The sequence below is a fragment of the Schistocerca americana genome, chromosome 1 (genome assembly GCF_021461395.2).
Source record: "Schistocerca americana isolate TAMUIC-IGC-003095 chromosome 1, iqSchAmer2.1, whole genome shotgun sequence".
In the NCBI taxonomy this organism is placed as follows: Eukaryota; Metazoa; Arthropoda; class Insecta; order Orthoptera; family Acrididae; genus Schistocerca; species Schistocerca americana.
This window is the reverse complement of record NC_060119.1, coordinates 1,119,617,043-1,119,644,150: the sequence shown is the minus strand read 5'-3', so window position 1 is coordinate 1,119,644,150 and position 27,108 is coordinate 1,119,617,043. Positions and strand designations below refer to the sequence as shown.

The following is a 27,108-nucleotide window of genomic DNA, read 5'->3' as shown; positions in this document are numbered from 1 at the left end:
AATCTACCAGATTTTGACACACCTCAGCTCCACGTTGGCATCACTTCCCCATAGCATCACCCACCTTCACTTTACCTCCAGTCACGCAAACCCGACAAAAATAGCCACATCTCTCGCATGGTTCTAGCTGCCCCTCCGACAGCAACCATGAACTTACTGCAGCTTTCTGGTACTATCAGAGGTTTGGCAAGAAAACTACAAATTCTAAACGCCCTTGCTCCTGGCCCCCAAAAGCCAGCAGCTACTGGAAATAGATGGGTCCAGTTGCTGTACCAGTACAAAGTGCCTATTCATCCAGGATTTGAATGACCTTGGTTTCCCTGTTCCCTCAATCCTAGCTCCACCTCTCCTCTCCAATCACTGCTGCCAACAATTCAGCTAGCCCTACTAATGGGATGCATACCCATTCCCTTGGCTTAGGTCTTCATCACACATTTCTATAGACCTTCACAGTCATCGTTATTACTGTCCCCATTCTGGGTGCTGACTTTCTACATAGTTACTGCCTAATAGCCAACATAATGACGCATCATTTAGTTGACAGTGCCTCTGGACAGTCCATCCATCTGTTGCAGCTCCCATTCTGCCTTGTGTGTTGCTGTGAAACACAGCGAGATTGAAGCTTTGCAGTATTTAAAAGATCAACACAAGGGGTAACTCCTCTTATTTCTGAAATTTAAATTCATTATATTTTGTTGTACACTTACACCTGCATCTGCATGGTTACTCTGCAAATCACATGTTAGTGCACGGCAGAGGGTTTGTGATGTTCGCCTGTTTTATTTCTTTGTTGGTTGCCCTCAGTGTCAATGTACTGCTACACTGGCTGAAAAAATGAGGTTTGTAATTTCGACAGTGACTACAGTAAATAATGTAGCCGACAGGTGCACACTTGCATTTCACAGTTCTTTACTTTCAGTGTTCACAACCCCCCAATAACAAACAGCTATATGGCCAGTGCACTATTGTTTTAACTTTCGATAAGCCTCATTAATAGTTTGCAGGCAAACATCCACATACTGCTACAACAGTTTTCTGTTGAACATCTACGAGCAGTAACAACCTAACCACACAGTTCACAGTCTTTCAAATATATTTAACAGACACTGTCATTGCTTTAATATACGGCTGTTACATTTATTTCACAGTTAAGTTGATGCATTGTTGCTGTTCTAACCAACACAGGTTTCACATCTGAAACTTGGCCGTGGACTGACTGTCTCAAGACCAAAAATCGGGCCCTTATATATCCTCACAATAATAGCTGCTGAAACTACACTTTGTTTGATGTTTAATTTAGAAAAATGACAATTAAAACATAACTCATTACATTAACTGGATACATCGAAAAATTCATTCTTTTTAACACTTTCTTCTACTACAAGGGTCAGGCCAAACTGTTTGTTTAAATGATGAAATCAACAAATATTGTTACACAAACAATACTTTTGACAAAACTGTTAATTACTCTGGAATTAATTAAGGGCTGGCTTTGCTAACATGTTTTCAAATAGAGCCAAGTAGATCCTTTAAGAATACTATTAGTTGTTCCTCCAAATGTTTATAATTAGTACAGAATATTTATTTGTTTATATGTTAACAATACAATTTAAGTTTCGAAACAATTACTGATGTCACCCTACAACAAAAGATACTAACTAGGAATAGTCCAAATAAATTAGAAAATCAGTTACATACATAAAACTAGTAGAAGCCAACCTCGGGGAAGATCAGTTTGGATTCCGTAGAAACACTGGAACACGTGAGGCAATACTGACCTTACGACTTATCTTAGAAGAAAGATTAAGGAAAGGCAAACCTACGTTTCTAGCATTTGTAGACTTAGAGAAAGCTTTTGACAATGTTGACTGGAATACTCTCTTTCAAATTCTAAAGGTGGCAGGGGTAAAATACAGGGAGCGAAAAGCTATTTACAATTTGTACAGAAAACAGATGGCAGTTATAAGAGTCGACGGACATGAAAGGGAAGCAGTGGTTGGGAAGGGAGTAAGACAGGGTTGTAGCCTCTCCCCGATGTTGTTCAATCTGTATATTGAGCAAGCAGTAAAGGAAACAAAAGAAAAATTCGGAGTAGGTATTAAAATTCATGGAGAAGAAATAAAAACTTTGAGGTTCGCCGATGACATTGTAATTCTGTCAGAGACAGCAAAGGACTTGGAAGAGCAGTTGAATGGAATGGACAGTGTCTTGAAAGGAGGATATAAGATGAACATCAACAAAAGCAAAACAAGGATAATGGAATGTAGTCTAATTAAGTCGGGTGATGCTGAGGGAATTAGATTAGGAAATGCGGCACTTAAAGTAGTAAAGGAGTTTTGCTATTTGGGGAGCAAAATAACTGATGATGGTCGAAGTAGAGAGGATATAAAATGTAGGCTGGCAATGGCAAGGAAAGCGTTTCTGAAGAAGAGAAATTTGTTAACATCCAGTATTGATTTAAGTGTCAGGAAGTCATTTCTGAAAGTATTCGTATGGAGTGTAGCCATGTATGGAAGTGAAACATGGACGATAAATAGTTTGGACAAGAAGAGAATAGAAGCTTTCGAAATGTGGTGCTACAGAAGAATGCTGAAGATTAGATGGGTAGATCACATAACTAATGAGGAAGTATTGAATAGGATTGGGGAGAAGAGAAGTTTGTGGCACAACTTGATCAGAAGAAGGGATTGGTTGGTAGGACATGTTCTGAGGCATCAAGGGATCACCAATTTAGTACTGGAGGGCAGCGTGGAGGGTAAAAATCGTAGAGGGAGACCAAGAGATGAATACACTAAGCAGATTCAGAAGGATGTAGGTTGCAGTAGGTACTGGGAGATGAAAAAGCTTGCACAGGATAGAGTAGCATGGAGAGCTGCATCAAACCAGTCTCAGGACTGAAGACCACAACAACAACAACATAAAACTACCCACAAAATTAGATCTGATGTTACATTCTGTAAAAGTGAGGGCCAACCTTTCTCTTTTATAAAAATGAGATTATACCCACATATGTTAATAATAATTAGTCCAAAATTAAATTTAAGGCGGCAGATGGCAAAAAAAGAGGGGAAGTAAAAATATCCCAGCTTGCTTTGTCACAGGTTGACTGAACCACCTTCACAATAGTCCACTATTATACAATTCTTGAACCTGTATCTTTCCGTGCAAGTTCAATTTCCTTTATTTTATTATGATTTGGAGAATGAAGTTTCACAAGAAGATCCCACTGCATTGAGAAACATTCCTAAGTATTTAGTTGCATTTACAACCTTTATATTTGATTGATTTATCATGTAACCAAAGTTTACTGGATTTGTTTGGGCACTCGTGTGAATGGACACACGCTTTACATTATTCAGAGTCAATTGCAAATTTTCACACCATACAGATATTTGATCCAAATTGTTTTGCCATTAGTTTTGATCTTCTGATGACTTTGCTACACAATAAATGACAGCGTCATCTGCAATAAACCTAATTCAGCTGCTCAGATTTTCTCCTAAATCATTTATATAGAGAAAGAACAGCAGTGGGCCTATAAGACAACCTTAGGGAATGCCACTTCTATTTTACTCAATGAGATAAGAATAGCATATTTGTATTTTTTCACCAAAATCAATTGTACCTGAGCAAATACGTAAGGGCCTGTAATATGTAGGGATGAGAATATGACATGTAGATGATATGAATGTTGTGAAACAGTCTGTGTTTGTTTAAAATGAATTAATAGACCATCACAAATGTGAAATACTTTCTTGGACAAAAAGTAATAAACTAAAAGCTTTACTATGTTAATTCTAATGTTGATGTCTTGTAACTAGTGTCTAATTCAAGGTTGTCAAACTTTTCCCATGATGGAACACTTTGGGAATCCTTGTGCTTTGATTAATCACCTGTATTTTGAAGGTTGGTAAAATTTTTAGAAGATGAGAAAAACTTGGTTTATTCAGTGATTACTTCAGTTCTAAATCATAACTAATAACACAGAAACTATTACAAAATTTTAAAAATTTATTAGTATTGTCAAAATTTCAAAAAAAAAAAAAAAAAAAAAAAAAAAAAAAAAAAAAAAAAAAAAAAAAAAAAAAAACTGCATGTTATTAACAGTTTTTCATGGAGCACTTATTCACTCCCCACAGAACACCAGTGTTCTGCAGAATACAATTTGGGAAACCCTGGTCTAATAAGATGAAAATGTTACAGATGAGTTCAGTATACATAAAACTTAGTGGAAGTCAAAATAACATGGATGTGTGACATACTCAAAAGTTTTACACATGTCTACAGTATTAGTTACCATTACTCACTTTTTAGTGATGAAAAAGATAGATGTAATCTACAGGAATGACTCACCTTGAGCTCGGTCACCAGACATCATTTTAGCATTGCTTAGAGCACTCTTTGTCTCATCTAGCTTCTTCTCGATTTCATTCTTCTGCAATTCTAATTCGTTCTTCAAGTTTTCCATTGCAATCTTCTGACTGATGGTAGTTTCCAGTTCTTTATCCAGTTTTCGCCTGTTTTAGGAATTAATGACTTTCAGTTGAATGTAGGTACATACAAATTCAAATCCAGAAAAGAATATTAACACAGTAGTGCATACCTACCTGTTGTTGATTCCAGAACAAATAGGACACGCCAAAGGAGAAAAACAACACAAATGAAAGACAACAGATGTTGAATTCTAAACGTCTTGATGTTTAAAATAGTTCCTTCACTAGAAGGGAATGTTACTTAGGAGTCTAATTATGCAATGGATCAAAACAGAAAAATGTTCATGTACTCTACTCTAGCCTTGACAGCCTTGACAGCTCACAACGCTGTTGCTAACTGTGAAGTGCTAACAACAGCAGGCGAAAACAGTAGCCACCCACAGAGCTGTGATGACATGTAGGAGTTGTCATAGAAAAGTTTACAAAATACTGCCAATGATCATCTTACACCAACACAATCACAGAAGGCAAGAGGGTGAAAGGAATATACTAGAGTACACTTTCATACTAATGCACTTAATTTGTAAAATTAATCTGTATATTCATAATAATGTGTATTATTTTTTATTGCTTCATAGTACTGAACTTAAATTGTAACTTTATTAGCAAGTAAGGAAAGAACTGGAAGATATCCTGTTTCAATCTTGTGCTTCAATTTGTCTGACCCTTTTCCCCCTCTTTTGCTAATAAGAGCATCTCTTATTCCAAATGATAGTTAAATTTTTCAGGTGCCTGTCATTTTGCTGCTTCATGGCAACCAGATATTTTTCTTTATTTTGATGCCATTTTGGTAAAGAGAAGGTGATTAGGTCCTTGATGGATGATCAGCTCATGTCAAAGCAATGGAACAAGAAAGAAACAAGTCACAGATAAGAAATCAGAAGAGAAAATTGACTACAGCAAATGCTAAAATTGCAGAATGACATAAATGAGTGCCATGTAAGCCTTACATCAAAGTTGAAAAATAAGGCAACAAAATTACTTTGTATGTGTGCTGTAGTTTTATTTTTCACCTTTTGTCGAGAATTACTTGTTCTGATCAGAACACTCAAGCATACATATCATTTTGTGAGTCGCACAAAGTTCATGTGTGACGGTACAGTACAAGCACATGATTATCTAACACCATAATCGACACGTTGTCAACATGGTCAGGTGGCACATTGCAACGTAAAATGAAGAACTGGGCGTCTGCATCTCTAGTACCAGAAATGTCTTCAAAACCTGTGAATGGGGACGATGATGACATGTCTGAGGAACCCGCGGACTGCGGTGGTGAATCATTGGATGTAGAAAACCCAACCGTAGGTTGAATGGACTCATTAGTGCGTTCTTCAAAAGAACATGTGCTCGGGCAGTCCAAATGAGATGGCTAAGGGGTGCCAGAGTCTACGAAGGCAGGCTTGAGCCTGTTTAGAGAAACGGTTTGCAGGCAATCTTTTATCATAATGTCGAACGTCGTCTTGCCCCTCCGTAGTATTTTGAAGGGGCCGAAGTAAGTGGTTGTAAGGGTTGTCTGACAGAGTCATCCCTGAGCATGGCGTGTGACCAAGAGCTGACTGTGGTCAGCACATAAGTGTCAGGTGGGGAATGGCTGACAGGTGGGTGTAGCTGGGTGTTTCTAAAGTGTGCACGCATCGTTCCGATGAAGTCTGGGAAGGAGGGGGAATCCCCAGGATCTTGGGGGAGAATTAGTTCCCCAGGTAAAACCGGGTTTTCACCGAAAACGAATTCAGAAATCATCCCGTGTAAATCTGGTTTAAATGTGGAACATAGGCCCAGCAACACCCAAGGAAGTGCCTTGGACCAGAGACAGTCGTGGCACCTGAGTGCAGTTTTAAGGATGCGGTGCCATCGTTCCACCAAACCATTTCTTTGAGGGTGATAGGCTGTCGTATGGATCTTTTTAATACCACAAAGATTACAGAGATTCTTAAAAAGTGCAGATTTGAACTGTCGACCTTGGTTGGCTGTGATGGTAGACCGACAGCCAAACCTAGTGATCCAAGAAGAAACTAATCCTTTGGCCACAGTTTCTGCTGTGATGTTGGGTAAGGGGATGGCTTCCACCCAACAAGACATTCGGTCTATTGTGGACAGGATATACCTGTGGCCCTCCGAGGCACGGGACCGACAAGGTCAATATGTACATGACAGAAACACCCCTTAGGGATGTCAAACTTACCAATTGGTGGAGAGGTTTCGTTGACAGGAAATGCAGCTGTGTGCCTATGTTTGACGGTCCTGTTTCACATCTTTCCACACAAAACGTTTGGTGACAAGGCGAGTGGTTGTTCAGATGTCGGGGTGGGTGAGATTATGCAAGGTGTCGAAAACCTGTCGCCGCAACATGGGTGGGAGCAAAGGCCGCAGAATGCCCGTAGAAGAGTCACACCACACTTCGTCTGAAAAGCCAGGGAACTTAGCCTTGGTAAACACAAGTGGAGACTGCAGTTCCATGAGCAGACCCTGAGTGTCCTCATTCGAAGCCTATAGAGCAGTGAGTCGGATAAATCGACGATATTTGAAACGGCATTGATCCACGAGAGAAAATCAGCGGGGATGTTCTCTGTGCCTTTGATGTAGCGTACGTCTGTAGTAAATTGAGAGACCAGATTGAAGTGGCAGAAGCGTCGGAGGGGAGGATCCTCTGGCGGGTTGCAGAAGGCGTCCGCCAGCAGTTTGTGACCAGTAAGAATGAAGAAAGGACGGTCCTCGATGTCAGTGTGGAAATGTTTGATGGCCTTGTACACCGCCAGAAGCTCTCTATCAAAAAGTGGAATATTTCTTCTGTGCTCTAGACAGTTGTTTGGAGAAAAAATAAAGTGGTGAAACTGTGTCACCTTTGCTCTGTTGTAATACTGCCATGACCGCGATGCCGCTGGCATCCGTAGTGATGAACAAATCGGCAGATGGATCAGGGTGGGCAAGTACGACTGCATGAGCTAAAGCTGTTTTAAGAGCCCAACGGACTGATTTATGCTTGAAGTTTGTTTGCCAGAGAGTGCGTCTGTCAGCGGGGCCTTCAGAGCGATGGCAGAAGGTAGATGACAGTGGTAGTAATTTATAGTACGAAGGAAACGTCTGAGTTCTTTGTACATAGCTGGGGGTGGCAATGACGTGATAGCCTCCACACAGGATTTGGGAGGCTGTATTACGTCTGTGGAGACAGTGTAACCCAGAAATGTCACAAAAGACTGATGCAATTGGAAATTTTCTTTGTTGACGTCGACACTGTTGGATGCCAAAGTCTGGAGGACCTGGGATAAATGATCTTCATGGTCTTCAGTCGATTTTCAGAAAATGAATATGTCATCCAGGTATGCGAAACTTGAATCGTTGTAAAATTGAGTCAATGAAACATTACCACATTTGTGCCACATTCTTCAAACCGAATGGCATGAAGTTGTACTGGAACAAACCGAGTGGCGTGATGATCGCAGTCTTTGGAATGTCTTCTGGCGATACAGAAATCTGGTGATAAGCACGTTTGCAGTCAATCAAGATTGTGGCACCCGATAACATATGAGTGAAATCATTTATGTTTGGCACGGGGTAATTGTCCATGATAGTGCAAGTATTTAAACGTCTGTAATCACCATACATTCAAAAAGAACCATCATGTTTGGTGACAAGATGAATTGGTGAAGATCAATTGCTGTCTGATAGCTGTAGGATGCGTGCCTCCAGAAGTTCGTTAATTTGCTGCCAGGCCACGCACAACTTAATAGAGTTGAGACGTCTAACCTTGTGCTTAATAGGAGGGCCACCAGTGGTAATTATCTTGTGTGTCATTCCGACAGTGATGGAAGAGAACGAGAACTGCACACGAAGCTGAGTTAACGTTCTGATGTGAAGTTTTGGGACAAGTGGGGCGCGATGAGGCGTAGCCATTAGGGCGAGCGGGAAAAGGCAGCACACAAATCACATGCCTATTATTCGAGCATGCCGTCGCTTGTTTGTAGAGGTCAGTTGCACGCACACCACAGAGCGGAGTGGGGTGTGCAGCGACTGCTCGTTGTTAACTTTGCCTTGGGCAACTGGCGCGGGCGAGATAGGCACTGGCATTGTGCGAGGGACAGCAATGGCCGCTAAGTTGTTTGGCTGGCACGCGGAAGAGGGGGAATGTTTATCAACAAGTGGGGCGGCTGCCTGTGTAGTGGGTGTGATCGTGCTGCGTGAGCGACTGTTATTAGAGACAGTGTTTGAAACATGAGGCACTGTGCGTAATGGGCACTTGGGCAGTATGGAGATCACTGAATGCGAACCATCACACGCAATGAATGTTTCTGAACTAACCTGATAGGTGTTCGAACTGATGCTTGGCAATGAAGTTCGATCTGGTGAAAGAACTGCAGATTGCAGTTTCAACAGCGAGGTGCGGGCCGCAGCGAGCTCATTGTTCTGATGTGAAGTTTTGGGACAAGTGGGGCGCGATGAGGCGTAGCCGTTAGGGCGAGCGGGAAAAGGCAGCACAAAAATCACATGCCTATTATTCGAGCATGACGTGCGCTTGTTTGTAGAGGTCAGTTGCACGCACACCACAGAGCGGAGTGGGGTGTGCAGCGACTGCTCGTTGTTAACTTTGCCTTGGGCAACTGGCGCGGGCGAGATAGGCACTGGCATTGTGCGAGGGACAGCAATGGCCGCTAAGTTGTTTGGCTGGCACGCGGAAGAGGGGGAATGTTTATCAACAAGTGGGGCGGCTGCCTGCGTAGTGGGTGTGATCGTGCTGCGTGAGCGACTGTTATTAGAGACAGTGTTTGAAACACGAGGCACTGTGCGTAATGGGCACTTGGGCAGTACGGAGATCACTGAATGCGAACCATCACACCCAATGAATGTTTCTGAACTAACCTGATAGGTGTTCGGACTGATGCTTGGCAATGAAGTTCGATCTAGTGAAAGAACTGCAGATTGCAGTTTCAACAGCGAGGTGCGGGCCGCAGCGAGCTCATTGTAAGTGTGAGCAATGCATTGTTTCAGCTCATTATTCTCCTGGCAGAGGTGCACCGTTGAGTCATATTCAGAAAGTAAGTTAGTGAAACAGGTCACAATCTTAACCACAAGGGCAGAACACTCACGAACTAAATCCCATGTTGCGGCGGAAACAGAACGAGGAGAATGGGTGCCAGAGCACGGTATCTGAGTGTTAGACAGGTGGTGTAACACTGAACACTGGACTATGTTCAGGGAGAGCTTGTAATGGGACAAAAAATCCATACCGAGAATTGGTTCGTCGATGTCAGCGATGTAGAAGGTCCACGGGAAACGCAGATAAGGGGATAGGTGCACCATCGCTTTCACATAACCGATAGCTTGTAACGTTGATGCGTTGACAGCTCATAGGAGAGACTCCATCGATGAATAGTCGATAGGAGCCAACGATCGAGGTATGATAGACGCTTCAGCGCCAGTGTCAATTAGGTAGACAAACTGCGATGAAATGTCTGTCACATATAAATGACCGCTCAGCCGAGAGACAAGTGGATGGAGTGCAATGTTAGGGGACGCCTGTAAAGTTCCCTGCAGGACTTGGCGTCACTTAATTCCTGCAGTCTGCATTTGAGTGTTGGCAAGGTAACCTGCACTTCTTGACCTGAGCCCCAAAAATCTTGTGGTACCAACAGTACGGATAAGCCAGATGTGGCGGTAGCAGTGACTGTGATAGCGGTGGAGGCTTGTCCTCATTGGTCTGTTCTGGGACATAAACTGGGATGTATGGAGCGTGGGTGAGTCTTGAGTGCTCGGAAAGAGGAGAGAGCGAATGAGTACTGCTTGGCGGCGCAGAAGGCATGGAAGCAGAGTGGGCCCTGCCCCTGCCTGCAGATGGCCGGTAAACAGGAGGTGTAGTGTCACACAGCGATGGGGGATGAGCTGGGTGTCTCTGGTGCAGGAGTGCATACAGCTGATCTGCGATGCGTAGGTGAGAACCGATAAACTCGAAAGAATGTGGCAGTAGTAGGTGCATCTGTAGGTCGGTAGGTAACTTGGCAGACCATACTGCCCATAGAGTGACGTCTGGCATCGTGTGTTCACTCATGAGTGACATGAGACGGCGTCAAAGTTGGCTGTGCACACTGGCCATGCACCCTTCGTGGTAGGACCATAAAACACCGATGAAACCTGTTGGGGGTCGCACTGTCATAGTACAACGTTGCTGGGTGAAGAGGCTATGTTGAGGGTACTGGTACCCATGTGGTCACGAAACTGGGCCGCTGATCTGATGGTTTGTTCTGGCGAACTGGACACATAAAAATGTCTTTACTGATTTGTGAGGAAGGCGAGGCTGGCGCAGCTTGGTAATAGTTGACTATGTGTGTGTTTTGCACAAATGGCAGTGTTGCACACAGCACTACTGTAACTGATGTGGCGCATAGGGAACCAAAGCATGTGTGCAAATTTCGGTCCCTTTGAATTTCGTACGAGCGATTGAATGTCACACTATTTAGTAGATTGTTCACTTTTCACTTGTTGTTGTGCATAATCCGGCAAAACAAAACCTGAATCCACAGTTTGAGGTCGTTGTGGAGTTGCTAAAGAAGAGGTTATCCTTGTCGCAGATCGTAAATCACTGTCAGTTAGCTGCGAAATAACTGATGGCGGAGGGTTGAGTTGCCCTGGTTGTAAGAGTTGGGCCTCCAAATCTTCGTAAAGAATGTTCGGTGAAGTAGCCATGGCGTCGTACGTGAAACCTGTAGGTTCTATATGACAGGCGCGGAAGTCACGGAAGATGTAGAACTTTTTGTCCAGGGTCACCAATATGGGATTCTGGATACGGATTGTAATATACGTAATAAACAGTTCCCAAGTTTTCTATATACATGTATATTTTACCATAAGCTCGTCGGAGCAGTTAATGTTCCAAAGACTGTAATTTGTGTGGTCGATGTGATCTATGGATGTCACAAGGTAAATAAACGGATTGATACAGAGGCAAAGTACGAACTATTGAACTAAATGGTCAACAACTAGAATGTAAATATTTAGTAATCCCAAACATGAGCATAGACATGATTTTAGGGACACAGTTTCTATGTAAATAGATTTCAAAATTGTTTCTGCTGCTGGAAAATTTAGTTTTGCTTGTAATTAAAATGCATATAAAATAACTTTTCTTGAAAAAATGGAAACAGTATGCAGTAGTTTTTCCTTAAAGGGATATGGTCACACAAGTCAAGTAAGCACAAATGATGAAGAGAAAATTCAATTAGAAATAAAAGAGGCAGTTACAAGTATTGAGAATGTAACATCCATTCAAAGTGATGATTTGGAGGAAGGGCTGATGCAAAACAGTGTTGTATTTTCTGATAAACCTGGCAGGCTTGGTGAAACAGTCTGGATGTAACCTAAATTTAAAAGAGCATTAAGCTTCTTTTCATTTACACATACGCTATAACATTTTCAAAGAAAGAAGCTATATGAAGACAGGCTGATAAAATGCATAACTGAGAAGTCTAACAGTAGGTGCAACAATCTATTAATAATAATTGCCAAAAGGAATGAAGGTATCACAGTAGCTTTGGATGCCAGAAAATTAAATTAAATGGTTTTGAGAAAAGTGACAGGCTACCCAACACTGACGAAATCCTACAAAAATTCTGTGGCTCTATATTTCTCCCATGATGTAACCTGTGGTTTGGTTATTGAACTATTAGTCTGGCTAAAGAATCTGGACCTCATACAGCTTTCTTGCACGAAGGTGGTATACTTAAGGGTAAATCAATCTGTTTACGTATTTATCAGCATTATTAATAAAATTTTGGATGATGTATTTACTCAGTAAAGTAACAGTTTATGTAGATGACATCTATTACTAGCTCTGATAGCCAGAAACACTGTAAAACCATGGCTCAAGTACTGAAAGCTGTTCACAAAGGGAGTGTGGAGATAAAGCTACAGAAACCCGAATTTGTGAAGAAAGAATCTCATTTTTAGGTCACATCATCAAAGGAAAGTGGATGCAGTAACTCCATTTCCCAGCACCTAAAAATAAAAAGCAACTGAAAGCAGTATTCAGTTGATTTGGATATTACAGAAAATTTGTGGCTGGCCAATACAATCATTTAACAATCCCTGTTCAAGTAATCTGTCAAAGAAGAATGTTGTATGGAACAGAACACCAGAGTGTGAGGTGGTTTTCCAAGTTTCAAATAAAAAAATTAAAAGGAACTAGCTAACAGTAAGTTCTTGCTGAAAGCAAGGGTAAAATACAGTTGTAATTTTTCCTGAGGGCACGCAGCTTTAATGTATGGTTAAATGATTGCATTATCTTGGGTAAAATATTCCAGAGGTAAAATAGTCTCCCATTTGGATCTCTGGGTGGAGACTACTCAGGAGGACGTCATTATCAGGAGAAAGAAAACTGGTGTTCTACAGATCGAAGCATGGAACGTGAAACCCTATAATCATGCAGGTACATTAGCAAACTTAAAAAGGGAAATGGATAAGCTACAGTAAGATATAGTGGGGATTAATTAAGTTTGGGACCGAAGGAACAGGACTTCTGGTCTGGTCAATATAAGTCGTAAATACAAAATCAAATAGGGGTAATGCAGGAGTAGGTTTAATAATTAATAAAAAAGTAGGAACAGGGCTAAGCTACTATGAACAGCATAGTGAATGCAATATTATAGCCAAGAGAGACATGAAGCCTACATCTACCATGGTAGTACACGTTCATATGCCAACTAGTTCCACAGACGCTGAAGAGATTGAAGAGATTTATGATGAGATAAAAGACATTATTCAGATAGTTAAAGGAGATGAAAATTTAATAGTTGTCGGGGTCTGGAATTCAATAGTAGGAAAAGGAAGCAAAGTAGTAGGTGAATATGGACTGGGGGTAAGGAATGAAACAGTAAGCCACCTGGTAAAATTTTGCACTAGCATAACTTAATCATACCTAAAACATAATCACACCTAAAACTAAAAGAATCATGAAATAGGCTGTACACATGGAAGAGATGTGGAGACAGCAGAAGGTTTCAGATTGATTAAATAATGGTAAGACAGACATTTAGGAAACAGGTTTTAAATTTTAAGACATTTCCAGGGGCAGATATGAACTCTGACCACAATTTATTGGTTATGAACTGTAGATAAAAACTGGAGAAACTGAAAAAATGTAGAAATTTAATGAGATGAGACCTTGATAAACTGAAAGAACCAGAGGTTGCAGAGAGTTTCATAGGGAGCATTAGGCAACGTTGTTTAACGTAGGTTCAGTCCAGGAGGATGGCGGGATCCTTTCATCCCGCCATCCCCCTGGACTGAACCTACATTAAACAACCTCACTCCCATTTACTCTTCAGTCTTCTCCTCTTTCCCTTTCCTCTTTAGCCATTCACGCATCTTTTCATCCTACATAGTTGTGTTTATCTTTATACTATATACCTCTTTACTTCTGTATGCATCCTCTTTGGTTTGAAGCTGGCACAGTACTTACAGTAGAATATCTTTGGCTTCCCTCTGACAACCATGCCTCCATCCTTGCTACCCTCCCTGTTTTCCTTTCCCTGTTGCTTCATAACCTGTGTTGTGAGTAACTAAATCCACTTTCCCTTCTTCCGTTTCTTTCCCCTCTCTCCTCCCTGATGAAGGAACATTTATTCCAAAAGCTAGGAATGTAAATTTTCGGTTCTGTTTTTTGTGTATCTATCGGCTGTACTGAGCTGAGGTAAGTACTGGCCAGCCCCTCTATCTCTTTGTTAGTACAAATAGTAAAGGAAACAAAAGAAAAATTTCGAGTAGGAATTAAAATCCAGGTAGATGAAATAAAAACCTTGAAGTTTGCCAATGACACTGTAATTCTGTCAGAGACAGCAAAGGACTTGAAAGAGCAGTTGAACAGAATGGACAATGTCTTGAAAGGATGATATAAGATGAACATCAACAAAACAAAAACAAGGATAATGGAATGTAGCCGAATTAAATCAGGTGATTCTGAGGGAATTAGGTTAGGAAATGAGTCACTTAATGTCGTAGATGAGTTTTGATATTTGGGCAGCAAAATGACTGATGATGGTTGAAGTGGAGAGGATATAAAATGTAGACTGGCAATGGCACGACAAGCATTTCTTAAGAAGATAAAATTTGTTAACATTAAGTATAGATTTAAGAATCAGGAAGTCTTTTCTGAAAGTATTTGTACAGAGTGTAGCCATGTATGGAAGTGAAATATGGACAATAAACAGTTTTGACAAGAGAATAGAAGTTTTTGAAATGTGGTGCTACAGAAGAATGCTGAAGATTAGGTGGGTAGAACATGTAACTAATGAGGAGGTATTCAATAGAAATGGGGAGAAGTGAAATTTTTGACACAACTTGACTAGAAGAAGAGATCGGTTGATAGTACACATTCTGGGGCATCAAGCGATCACCAACTTAGTATTGGAGGGAAGGATGGGGGTTAAAAATTCTAGAGGGAGACCAAGAAATGAATACACTACACAGATTCAGAAGGATGTAGGTTGCAGTAGTTACTCGGAGATGAAGAGGCTTGCACAGGACAGAGTGGCATGGAGAGCTGCATCAAACCAGTCTTTGGACTGAAGACCACAACAACATGATGAAGATGTAGAATCACAATCAGAATCTTCCATTGCCATTGACCAAACACAGTAGAATAGACTTTCTTACTAATATCAGGTAATATGTTAACAATGTCAAGTTACAGTTGCAATTAAATTATTACTATTAACCTTTGCAATTCATGTATAGAACAGTTGCTTTCACCAGCATAAAGTTACATTGAAATGAGAAAAATAACTACATATTACTATATTTGAAGTGGAAGCCCCTGCCGTGGTATCTGGATTCCAAATGTTTGGGCATTTGTTTGGTTATAAAACAATAGTTTCCACAGACCGCAAAGCTTTGAGATTTTTACAATCAGACCAGATTTGTCTTATATCTAAAGCAGTTTGGCCTGGAAATTAGACATATAGAAAGTAACAACATCACAACACAATTTGGTCTGAGTAATTCACTTTCCAGAATGCGTGGATAAAAACAGCACAATCCTAAATTCTTTAATGAAGCTCAAAGTACGAAAATAACTGTTTACCCAGCAACAAATGCTCTCTCTGATCATGATGCACAGTTAGTTAGGATAAATCACATAGTGCATCACACTGTGAATACTCCTCAGTCGAAATCAGGTAGAATAATTAATTACTCCAGGACAAATGTTTTTAGGAATAGTTTATGAGAAATGACGGGGGGTGTAATTTATGATGAACCAAATGCTAACATAAAATGTAATCTATTCCATGACAAATTAATATCATTATTTGAAAACAGCTTTCTTCATCAGCTATTCAGAAAGACACTAAATAGCCAGGTAAAAAACTATGGATCACTAAAAGGATTAAATTAAAATGTATCTTTTGGCAAGAACAATTAGGGATCCTGCAGTATTTGCACACTACCAAAAATACTCAAAATTACTAAGAAAGGTTATTAAAAAATGAAAGAACGTGCACATAATGTCAGAAATCAGTACTTCCGACAACAGGCAATATGGAATTTAGTAAAGAGAGAGATAGGACAACCAGCTGCAGAACAACACAACACTACTGAACTAAATGGAAGGGCTATAAATGATGAGTCACAGGTAGCAAAATGGTTCAAATGGCTCTGAGCACTATGGGACTTAACTTCTGTGGTCATCAGTCCTCTAGAACTTAGAACTACTTAAACCTAACTAACCTAAGGACATCGCACACATCCATGCACGAGGCAGGATTGGAACCTGCGACCGTAGCAGTCGCGCGGTTCCAGACTGTAGCACCTAGAACCGCTCAGCCACCCCGGCCGGCCACAGGTAGCAAATGCAGTTAATAATCATTTCTAAGATACAGCAGAAAGCAGTTAAAGAGCAAAATCACAGCAGTTAGTTGAAAATGTAACTTTCATAAAATTCAATCATAAGAATATCTCACCAGCTTCTCCTTCTGAAATTAAGAAAATTACACATTGTCCTAAAAATAAAAGCTCATCTGGTGTCGATGGTGTCTCCAATAAAGAACTGAAAATTTGTTCCATGTAATAAGCCCTGCATTATATGAAATATGTAATGCATCATTAACGCAAGACATTTGTCCAGAGAGACTGAAATGTGCCATTGTTAAACCCCTCTTTAGGAACTTTAAGAAAGGCGATAATGAGATGTCAATAATTACCAACCTGTTTCACTGCTGATATCATTCTCCAAACTTTTTGAGACGGTGATGTATTCTACAATAGTATCTCACCTTAACAACAATAGCATCCTTACAAAATCACAGTTTGGATTTCAGAAGGGCTGCTCTACTGAGAATGCCATTTACACATCCACTAACCAGATTTTACAAGCATTAAATAAAGAAATGGCACTGGTTGGTACTTTCTGCCATCTCTTTAAGGCATTTGACTGTGTGAATCGCTGTATTCTCCTACATAAATTAACATTTTATGGGATTGATGGTATAGCCAACTAATGGATGTCACACCTAACCAATAAAATGCAAATAGGTGTACTTAGTAATTCAAGGAATGCAGTCCAGGGACATGCATTGTAACGGGGAGAAATCACGTATGGGTTCCCTAAGTTTCTATCTTCGGTCCATTACTGTTCTTCATTTATGAAAACAATCTTCCGTCTAGTATCCAACGAGCACATTAATTTCTTTTTGCAGAAATGGTAAACAAAGTTCTTAAAAGTATCATTGACTGGTTTTCTGTGAATAGTCTCACCCTGAATTTTGAAAAGAGCCAACATATTCTGTTATGCACATCTAGAGGTACTACACCAATAAGTGTAACACATGGTGAGGAAATAATAAAGAGCGTGGAAACATCAAAATTCTTAGGGGTCCAAATTGATGAGAATTTGAATTGGAGAAAACACATTTTGGAACTCCTAAAACAACTTAGTTCAGTCACATTTGCAGTTAGAATCATTGCAAATCTTGGGGAGAGACAAATCAGTAAGACTACATATTTTGCATATTTTCATTGAATAAGAAAGAATGTTTTCATTGCACAAAAACATACTGTGAGAATAATATGTGGTGCTCACCCATGCATCATCTTGCACACATCTGTTGGTGAGTTGGGTATTCTGACTACTGCTTCACAGTATATTTATTCCTTCATGGTGTTTGTTGTAAATAATCCACTACAGTTCAAGAGAAACAATGAGGTACATAATTACAATACCAGAAGGAAAAATGAAATTCATTACTCAAAATTACAGTTGTCTTTAGCACAAAAAGGGGTGCACAAGGCTGCAACAAAAATTTTTGATCATTTCCCCAGTGATATAAAATGTCTGACAAAGTAAAATTTGATAACAGACTGAGAAAGTTTCTACTGACAACTTCTTCTATTCCACAGAAGGATTTCTATTATTGTAATGTGTAAAAGATAACTTACATCTGTATACCTTTTTTTTCTTATTGTAAAAAAAAGAATGTTCAGAATGTAACTGCATCTACAAATTAATTTGTGATGTGAATGCATAAGGACTTGTTCCACATCATTATGTTCTATTGTGCAAAATGATCCATGGAACATGTTACTAACTAACTAGCTGATCCTCTTTCTAGAAAAACGATTGATGATGGGTGTGATGCAAATTGGGATCTGATAGGATTATTTTATTTACAGATATTAAAAGATGAGAACTTAATTAGAGGCATTTGTAAATACGTGAGTAGAGAACAATATGAAGATGCAAACCTGAAACAAAGTAAGCTATATTATAATTCAGATGGCAATTCAAAGGTAAAAAGTATTACATTATACACAAGGGGTTATTATTCAGGAGGAAATCGTTACATAAACAAGACTGGAACTTCTGTTTCCCTGAACAATATGTGGACAAATTAACTGACTACTTTCATGACAGATATTATCCTAACGGGACCAGAAAAATGGTAGCTAAGATCCAAGAAAGAATTATCTTCAGTAATTCGTGAAGGAAAATCAATAACATGTTAGCTGGGTGCGATAAGTGCCAAAGAATAAAAATCACCACTGTACCGGTACCATCAAATGGAATGATGTATTCCCTGTGTCAGGAGCATTAATTGTTGTTGACTTCTTAGGATCATCTGGGGGAGGGGTTACAAAAGCATTTTTGTAGCACTGGACACTTTTTTGAAGTATGTAAAAGTTTATCCTATACAGAAGGCCAACACAAAAACTATAGTACTGATATTAGAAACAATGAACTTACAAAACTGTAAAGGTAGCACAGAAGTTTGTTTTTATTGAAGAACAGGATTATCACAGGCAAACAGTATTTTGCACTAAGCCACTCATATAAGCATCTTGGCCAGTGTACACACATTATAGTGTTTTCGTAGGACTTAGGTGGGTGGCTTGATGATAATGGGCGTAAGTCCAAATCTGGCCTCCAATTAAATAAAAACAAACCTTTGTGTAACTTTGATGGTTTTGTAATTTCACTAAATCATAGTACATTGCTACTTAGTGCCATCCAGCATGCTAGAAATGAGTACATTGTGAATATGGTATTTTCACAGTGAGGAGGGTTCCAAAATAACTCTTGTCAATCAATGGTCCTCAACTTGTTTCTAAATGATTTATGCAGTGTATGGAGCTGCACATAATTATCCATATAAAAATTTGCACAATTTTTCACAAGAAACCTTTAACAAAAGGGTAATTAAAGAGATCAAAATATTTTGAGGGTATGCTGAAAAGTAATCTCTCCAAATTTAAGTGAAACCTCTTATAAAGCTTTTTAATTAAAAAACTATATTAACATTCCACATTTTTCTTCTTTATGTCTACGTGCTTATTTCTCAACACAGTCACCCTGGCGACAAACACATTTCTCCAAACAATAGACCAATTTGTTGATATCATCATTGTAGAATGTTTGATTTTGTTGATGGAGCCACAACCGTACCTCTGGTTGAACTACTTCATCACTATCAAAGTGAAGTTCTCAGAGGTGTTCTTAAAGTTTTGAAAACAAAATTAAAATCAGATGGAAGCAAGTCAGAACCATATGGATAATGATCAATGACAGTGAACCCAAGGCATCAGATTCCTACACATGTCGCAGTACTCATGTATGGTCTGCCATTGTCATGCTGCAGGACAGGACGATGTGTGGACGACCTCTTCAAATTTGTATTTTCAGTTTTCTGGGGGTCTCTCATGCACCAATTTAGTTATGTTAAACACACGTGCGACACTTGGGAGATCTCTTTAGGTAGAAGTTGCAACTTGCATTACTAAAGTGGGAAAATCGACTGTGTAATATGCATGATACACAATACCTCAACTGATAATGAGAACTGAATAAAAAATCTGAAGGCAGTACTTTTCATCACACCCTTGTACATATTGTAGTAAAAAACACTTGGCTTGGGCCAGCAATACACTAACCTATGGAATGGATCTACTGGGATTGTTCCTTAAGGGCTGATGTTTAGGAAAAAATCTACAAACACTAGTGGAGAAGAGTCTGAGTTTCCAATATTAAATGGATTAGCTCAGGATGAAAAAATTAGATTGGCAAAAGGAACGGTGAAAAAAAAAAGCTTGGGAAAGGAAAAGGAGACATGATAATAATATAAAGCCAACTAGCTTTAAAATAGGAGATTTAGTATTGATCAAAATAAAAGAGAAATCCAATAAATACATGAAGAAATATGTCAATCCTTACATGTATACCACGGTCCATTTACAGTAATTAGAGTTTCTCATAACATCAGCCATGAATGAGCTTATCCTAAATTTAATAAAGTAGGTGTACTGAAAAGCCTGAATAATTTGAAATCACACATTCTATCTGTCAAATGTATACAATTTTACCCATGTAACCCTGAACCTTTTTTTATGGAATTGGGAGCCACCAACTTGGCAAACAGGATTGACAATACTTCTGGAAGTAAATAAAGTAATTTGGTAGCAGGTTCACTGATCTTTAGTGAGCAGGTGTGCAAAGCCTTCCCCAGCTGGGTGGATCCATACGTCCTTTTCTAGTTCACTCATATTTATATATTTTCTATCTGCAGTTGTGGCCCCTCATGTTCACTTGTCTATTTTATCAAGGATTCTGTCCCCAGTTCCAAGGTTTGAAAGATTTGGTCATTTCTGGAATTTCATCTTGTGTTCTAATATGCTACACTTGTCGTTTCTCTGAGTAGAGCTCTCTGTACTGAAGACACAGACACACACACACACACACACACACACACACACACACACACACTGATATAAGTCAAAATGGCCACGTTTCTTTCACTGCTGTTCATAACCAAAAATGTTGATCTGCTGACCAGCTGTCCTAAATATAATCTACTAGATTCAATCTCAGTAACTTCACTCTCACATTAGCACACACAAGGATAATCATTCTTACTGTTCATAAATCCTACACACGGCTTTCAAGGATTGTTTACCTGGAGAGGTAATCTTCTAATTGTTTGTGCATAATAGCCGGCCAGAGTGGCCGAGCAGTTCCAGACGCTACAGTCTTGAACCGCGCGACCGCTACGGTCGCAGGTTCGAATCCTGCCTCGGGCATGGATGTGTGATGTCCTTAGGTTAGTTAGGTTTAAGTAGTTCTAAGTTCTAGGGGACTGGTGACCTCAACAGTTAAGTCCCATAGTGCTCAGAGCCATTTTTTGTGCATAATACTTAATGTTGTCACTTTAGAACACTTGGAGAAATATACTGTTTTTGAAACAGTGTGTCTAGACGGAAGGATGACTGTGGACTAGACAACATGGGATTGCCCTTTGAAAAAAATACACAGTTAATAGCTGTTTAGGCGTTTCTGTCCGTTTCATATTGAGGAGTAATGAATCAACAACATACAATGCAATAACGAAGAGACATATTGATAATGGCTGGTTGGTTGATCTGGTGGAAGAGACCAAACAGCGAGGTCATTGGTCTCATCAGATTATGGAAGGATGGGGAAGGAAGTCGGCCGTGCTCTTTCAAAGGGACCATCATGGCATTTGCCTGAAGTGGTTTTAGGGAAATCTTGGAAAACCTAAATCAGGAGGGCCGGATGCAGGATTGAACCATTGTCCTCCCAAATGCAAGTCCAGTGTGCTAACCACTGCACCACCTCGCTCGGTAAGATAATGGTATTATGTGAAGTAGTGACGATAAGGATCCATAGCTGATAATCCTGTGTTTGTAGCAATCTAATTTTGTAAACACACTTCTCTAATTAATAAGATTGTGAGCACGAATTGAATGAAATAACAGACATTAATACTTTTTAAAGTGTCAGTATGTACAAAAGATAAACCCGAGAGTAATCTGAGGTAGCATATTGAAGACCTGAATAAAACAAGAGGCACAACAATTTAAAGCACTTTGCTTACTGGGTGGAAATTATTGTAAGATCTGAAAAAGGTAACAGTTTATTCAAACATACAGGTAAAATGGTTGATGATTGCATTGCCTCATGTTAATTTCAGAAAGACCTGAACTCAATGGTAACTTCCATTTCCATTCTCTTAAACCACTAGTAATTATTTACATTTGTGTATGTTATTAATGTTATGAAGATGTCCCCTATGGTAGGGATTTATCACATTTTTTGAGATCTAGGCATAAATTTTATTATATTATTAATGTCAAGTTTTTTCTGTATTTTCATGTATGTGGAAAAAGAGAACTATTGAAGCCATTAACACTGGCAAAAGTGCCTGGAGCAGAAATCCAGTCAGGACTATTGGGAGGTATGAGGCAGACTAGGAACACAATAGTGTGTCTGTTCCTCATTCTCAACAGTACAGTGAGCAATTCGTGTTGAGGACTGAATTTTGTTGTGTAGTGTCTAACATCTCAAAGATGATTATGAGGATTGTGCAGAATTTGTACTTTTTATGAGGGATGATGATCAGTGCTATTTTCAATCACATATTTGTTTATGGTATACAGAAATGATAATATTATGAGAAGAATAATTACTACTCACAGTACAGTGGAGGTGCTGTGTCACAGATAGGCACAACAAAAAGACAGTCAGAAAGCGAGCTTTCAGCCAACAAGACCTTCATCAGAAATAGAAAACATACCAATACACACACACACACACACACACACACACACACACACACACACATACATACATACAAATCACACACACACATACATACATACAAATCACACACACATGACCATAGTCTCTGGCTGCTGAGGCCAGACTGCGAGCAGCAGTGCATGATGGGAGAAGCAACTGGATGGTGGGGGCAAGGAGGAGGCTATGGCAGAGAGGTGGAGGTATAAAGGGTGTGGGTGGGGGATGGTAAAGGGCTGCTTGTGGTAGCACACAGGGATGAACCGGAGACAAGGTAGGGCAGCTAGGTCCAGTCAGGAGATTAGATGGAGGGCAAGGAGGGAGGGAGGGAGGGAGGGTAATGGAACAGAAGAGAGGTAAAAAGACCGTGGGTGTGCTGGTGCAGTTTCCCATCTCTGCTAGGCTTAATGGAAATTTGATAACTTAGGGAACAGGGAAGGGGCTAGATGGGTAAGGACAATGACTGACAAAGTTTGAAGTCACAAGAGTTACAGAAATGTAGGATATATTGCAAGGAGAGTTCCCATATGCACAATTCAAAAAAGTTAGTGTTGGAGGGAAGGATCCAGATGATACAGGCTGTGAACCAGTCACTGAAATGAAGAACGTTGAGTTGAATGGCGTACTCAGCAACTGGGTGGTCCAACTGTTTCTTGGCCACAGTTTCACAGTGGCCATTCATGTGTTCAGACAGCTTGCGGTTGTCATGCCCACATAGAATGCAGCACAATGGTTGCAGCTTAGCTTGTAGATCAAATGACTGGTTTCACAGGCAGTCCTGCCTTTGATGGGATAGGTGATGCTTGTGACTGGACTGGAGTAGGTGTTGGTGGAGGGTGTATGGGACAGGTCTTCCATGAAGATCTTTTACAGGGATATGGGTCATGAGGCAAGGGGTTGGGAGCAAAGGTTGTGTAGGTATAAATGAGGATACAGTGTAGGTTCAGTGGGTGGAGAAATATCACTGTGAGAGGCGTGAGAAGGGTAGTAGGTAGGACATCCCTCATTTCAGGGCATGAAAAGAGGTAGTCAAAATCCTGGTGGAGAATGTCATTCAGTGTCTCCAATCCTGGGTGATACTGAGTCATGAGGGAAATACTCCTCTGCTGACAGACTGTGGGACTTTGGGTGGTGGTGGGTGACTGGAGAGATAAGGCAAGGGAGATCTGTTTTTGTACAGCCTTGTCTTATCTCTCCAGTCACCCACACCTCTAAAAGTCTCACTGTCTGGTCACAGAGGAGTATTCCCTTCATGACTCAATACCATCTAGAACTGGAGCAACAGAATTACATTCTCCGCCAGTGTTTCAACTACCTCTTGTCATGCCCTGAAATGAGGAATATCCAAACTACTATTTTTCCCACCCCTCCCACAGTGGTATTCCACTGCCCACCGAACCTGAACAATAGCCTTGTCCATCCCTACACAGCCTCTGCTCCCAACCCCTCGCCTCATGACTCATATCCCTGTAGAAGACCTTGATGCAAGATCTGTCCCATACATCCCCCCACCACCACCAACTCTAGTCCAGTCACAAGCATCACCTATCCCGTCAAACAGGGCTACCTGTGAAACTAGTCATTTGATCTACAAGCTAAGCTGCAACAACTGTGCTGCATTCTGCATAGGCATGAAAACCACCAAGCTGTCTGTCTGCATGTATGGCCACCAACAAACTGTGGCCAAGAAACAGTTTCTGAGCACACCACCCAACACGATGTTCTTCATTTCAATGACTGGTTCACAGCCTGGGCCATCTGGATCCTTTCCTCCAACACCAGCTTTTCTGAACTGCGCAAATGGGAACTCTCCTTGCATATAACCTACCTTCCCATAACCTCCCTGGCCCCAACCTTCGTCAGTCATTGTTCTTACATCTAGCCCCTTCCCTGTTCCCATACCAGCACTACATAGCTCTCTATTCTATCAACAGGTCCACAGTCTGTTTACGTTCCCATACCAGCACTACATAGCTCTCTATTCTATCAACAGGTCCACAGTCTGTTTACTTCTCTCCTTTCTGTCTCTGAAGCATTATGCTGTAGCATTGTGGACATTAGGCCGTGGCCCCTGTTGATTCAAATTAATACTTCAGACAGTGATCAGGTGCTGGCACCACATAAAATTTTGATACAGATTTTGTGCATAACATTAAGAGACTTTTTTTCATTACAGTTACAAACTAGCCTACATATTTTTGGAAGGTGACTGTAAACATCTGTTAAGTAACAAATAAAATGCATATCTGAACCATCAGCTGCTTTTATTTTAAACCCAAACATCAACCAGTTTTAGCCTCGGCCCATCTTCACAGATACTATGCAAAGATATAAATAATTATATGTAATATATAGGAAATGCCAACAGTTCTTTTACGAAGAAGTGCAAAATAATAAATTCTTACAGGGTCAATATGGTTTGAGCCACCAAATTACATTAGTTCCATCCCCTCATCTCCTTAGGCTTGTCTTCATGATAAACCTTATGGCTTAGTTTTATAATATGAAGAGATTGCCTGACATACATGTGGCAAGTTTTATCGGGCATTATAATGTCAACACCTGACATTAATGACAATTTTATTGCACACAGTTTTTTTATACCCACTGTTAGGTTTCCTCATTACATGGCTGCAGTACAGATAAATTATATTATGGTTTGTTATCCACATCCTGTATACTACAGTCATTCACCATAAACATTTATAAAATGTTTGTAACTTCTCTCCTTTGTTTTACACTGAGTATGCGAAACACTCAGAAATTCTATTTTTAATTTTTGTTATATTTGATGTGGACTTCTGGTCAATAAGTTGCCTTCGTCTAAAGTATGTTCCTGCTCCCAAGATGAACTTTTCATTTTACTGAACAAGGGCAGGTCAGGCCGACTTGGTGCAGGTTTAATTACATTCGACGCCACATTGGACAACCTGCGCGCTGGATGGGGATGAAATGATGATGAAGACAACACAACACCCAGTCCCTGAGTGGAGAAAATCCCTGACCCAGTCGGAAATCAAACCCAGGCCCATTAGGACAGCAGTCCGTCACACTAACCATTCAGCTATCGGGGCGGACATGTATTTCTCTTTTACTAAAACTGTTTGTTGTCAAATGCTATAATGTACGTAACCATCACATATTGATATATTAGAAAAGTCATCTGTAGCACAATGTCTATATTCCATCTAATGTTTTTAAAGTCTGTACATACACAAGTATGTATTTTATTCAGCAATCACTTGTCTTGATTATGTGAAGATTTTTTTCTATATGCCTCTCAAAATATATACTTAATGTCTGAGCCTCTAATGCCTTTAGCTACAGTGTTACAGTGTTTAAAGAATGTTACTCATCAATACCACTATTTTATACATGTTGTCAATATTCCTTAAATCCAAATTTAGATACATGGTAGGTTACGCTGTTGTTATTTACTCCCCTACCCTTCTTTATGATACTAACATTACTGACATACTATTCTTCCGTTTAAGCACTGTAATGAAAGTTTATTTATATATGAAGATGTCCTTTAAATATAGTCCATATGTGAACTCAGTAATTGTTCCCTACTATAACTTAAGATGCATATGAATGCTGACATATCAATTCATTTTGAACACTGTGTTTTGCATTATTTCAATATTACAGATGCAATTTCCATTACATTTATGATACAACTGACATGTTTGTATATATTTCATCAGGTGTATGCAATGAATATGATACAGTGTAAGGTTTTCTACTTTGTATTGTAATATTTATGTAATCTTATGCTTAGAGAACCCCCCCCCCCCCCATGAGCCATGGACCTTGCCGTTGGTGGGGAGGCTTGCATGCCTCAGCGATACAGATAGCCGTATCGTAGGTGCAACCACAATGGAGGGGTATCTGTTGAGAGGCCAGACAAACGTATGGTTCCTGAAGAAGGGCAGCAGCCTTTTTAGTAGTTGCACCGCAAAAGTCTGGATGATTGACTGATCTGGCCTTGTAACACTAACCAAAACGCCCTTGCTGTGCTGGTACTGCGAACAGCTGAAAGCAAGGGGAAACCACAGCTGTAATTTTTCCCAAGGGCATGCAGCTTTACTGTAGTGTTAAACGATGATGGCATCCTCTTGGGTAAAATATTCTGGAGGTAAAATTGTCCCCCATTCGGATCTCCAGGCGGGGACTACTCAGGAGGAAGTTGTTATCAGGAGAAAGAAAACTGGCATTCTACGGGTTGGAGCATGGAATGTCAGATCCCTTAATGGGGCAGGTAGATTAGAAAATTTAAAAAGGGAAGTGGATAGGTTAAAGTTAGATATAGTGGGAATTAGTGAAGTTTGGTGGCAAGAGGAACAAGACTTCTGGTCAGGTGAGTACAGGGTTATAAATACAAAATCAAATAGGGGTAATGCAGAGCAGGTTTAATAATGTATACAAAAATTGGAATGGAGGTAAGCTACTACAAACAGCGTAGTGAACACATTATTGTGGCCAAGATAGATACGAAGCCCACGCGTAACACAATAGTACAAGTTTATATGCCAGCTATCTCCGCAG

The 27,108-nt window shown here is 40.1% G+C and overlaps 1 protein-coding gene across 1 annotated transcript in view; it reads right to left on the bottom strand.

Annotated features, from left to right (window-relative positions):
• The window catches only part of LOC124596812 (golgin subfamily A member 6-like protein 22), a 267,662-nt gene that overhangs the window by 75,920 nt on the left and 164,634 nt on the right, over positions 1–27,108 (bottom strand). Inside the window, exon 9 of the mRNA XM_047135897.1 lies at positions 4,354–4,517. Coding sequence (XP_046991853.1) covers positions 4,354–4,517 — 164 coding nt within the window. The remainder of the gene's footprint in view (positions 1–4,353; positions 4,518–27,108) is intronic.